The sequence below is a fragment of the Austrofundulus limnaeus genome, unplaced genomic scaffold (assembly GCF_001266775.1).
Source record: "Austrofundulus limnaeus strain Quisiro unplaced genomic scaffold, Austrofundulus_limnaeus-1.0 Scaffold127, whole genome shotgun sequence".
Taxonomy (NCBI): Eukaryota; Metazoa; Chordata; class Actinopteri; order Cyprinodontiformes; family Rivulidae; genus Austrofundulus; species Austrofundulus limnaeus.
Window position 1 is genome coordinate 71,234 of NW_013952529.1, and position 1,390 is coordinate 72,623.

At 41.6% G+C, this 1,390-nt stretch overlaps 1 protein-coding gene across 1 annotated transcript in view; it reads left to right on the forward strand.

The window, feature by feature from the left end:
• Window positions 1-915: 915 nt before the first annotated feature.
• Window positions 916-1,390, forward strand: part of LOC106522317 (zinc-binding protein A33-like) — a 7,402-nt gene continuing 6,927 nt past the window's right edge. Inside the window, exon 1 of the mRNA XM_014015293.1 lies at window positions 916-1,029. Coding sequence (XP_013870747.1) covers window positions 916-1,029 — 114 coding nt within the window. The remainder of the gene's footprint in view (window positions 1,030-1,390) is intronic.

A 1,390-nucleotide genomic window follows, 5' to 3' on the forward strand; every position in this document is an offset into this window, starting at 1 on the left:
TCCCACGGAACATGGCAGAGACCCGGACACAGAGCTTCCATGTTTCACAACCTGACACCTGTCAGTCAAATAAGAGGATGATGATGTCACAAATGCACAGAGGTTTTTAGATGACACCACTATGATGTCACAGTTCTTTTTCTTTTCAGGCAGACAGCACCATTCAAAGTCAACGGGAAAAAAACTGCTAAAAAATTGAAATTGCTAAAAAAATTATAGCTGGCAATCCTCTCATAGTTTCTCCAGGAATTATTCTAGTTATCATTTTTAGTATTTGTTTCCTTTGTGTTGAGTTTTGTTTCTCCAACCTGCCACTCTCTGAAGTTTAACATCCTGTGTTTTCACTCAGTCCTGCTTTCTGGCATCACTGACAACATGAAGCAGAAATGAGTAATTTCAAATAAAAACAGGTTCAAACTGCAGCAAATATAAACTGTGACTAATCCTAAATGAATGGAGCTCATTTAGTCAGACAGGACATGTTTTAATATTTGGATTTAGAAACAAAAACCTGTTCTGACCCGAAGCTGAGTCCTGACTTTATGTAACGTGTCTCCTTTTTAAAACTAAAACCAGTGACAAAGCTTCGTTTTAATCAGAGTTTTTGTTCTTTTTCTTCTGCAGCTGCAGATGAAACCTGAGCAGGAATCATCTCCCTGAAACATCCACTGTTGGTTTTCATCAAATCTATTTTTGATTCTGGAGCAGAAACAGAACTTCCACAGGATTCTGATCCGCAACATGTGATTTTTGTTTCGGGCTTTTGTCTCTCCTTGTTGTATAAAGTAACTGGAGCATCACGCTGGAGCCGCAGCTCTGTTGACTCATCCTGTTTGTGTTTCTGTTGTCGGATCAGAACCACACGTCCAGCTGCTCCAGCGTCAGACTTGTTGAAGTCGTGCAGATGTGGACAAGATGGACCTGCAGAAACAAGAGCGTCTGATTTCAAAAGAAATCTGCCAAGTCGGTCAAACGAGTCCAAACATGTTGGGCTGTGTTTGGGATCTTGGTCCTGTTGGACCCAGTCTGGTGAGACCACCTGACAGCAGAACCCTTCAAGGACAGAGGCATCCTAAAACCTGATGGAGCTCTCAGAGCTGGACTGACAGACCTGAGGTCTTTGGGATGCTGACATGTTTCTTTGGGAAAGATTTTAAACTCATCTGTTGTGATGAAGTGTCTCGAAAAAATGATGGTAAATTATCTGATGTGGGTCCTCAACTGGATCCTGACCAGTTTGCTTAAATGTAAGAGAGGCACTGATGATGCTTGCAATACCATAGTGCAGGGGTTCTTAACCTTTGTGACCTCGGGGCCCAATTTGTTAAAAATAAAGTGACAGGAGGCCCAGTCAGACATTACCATTGTATGGATCAAAATGATAATTATT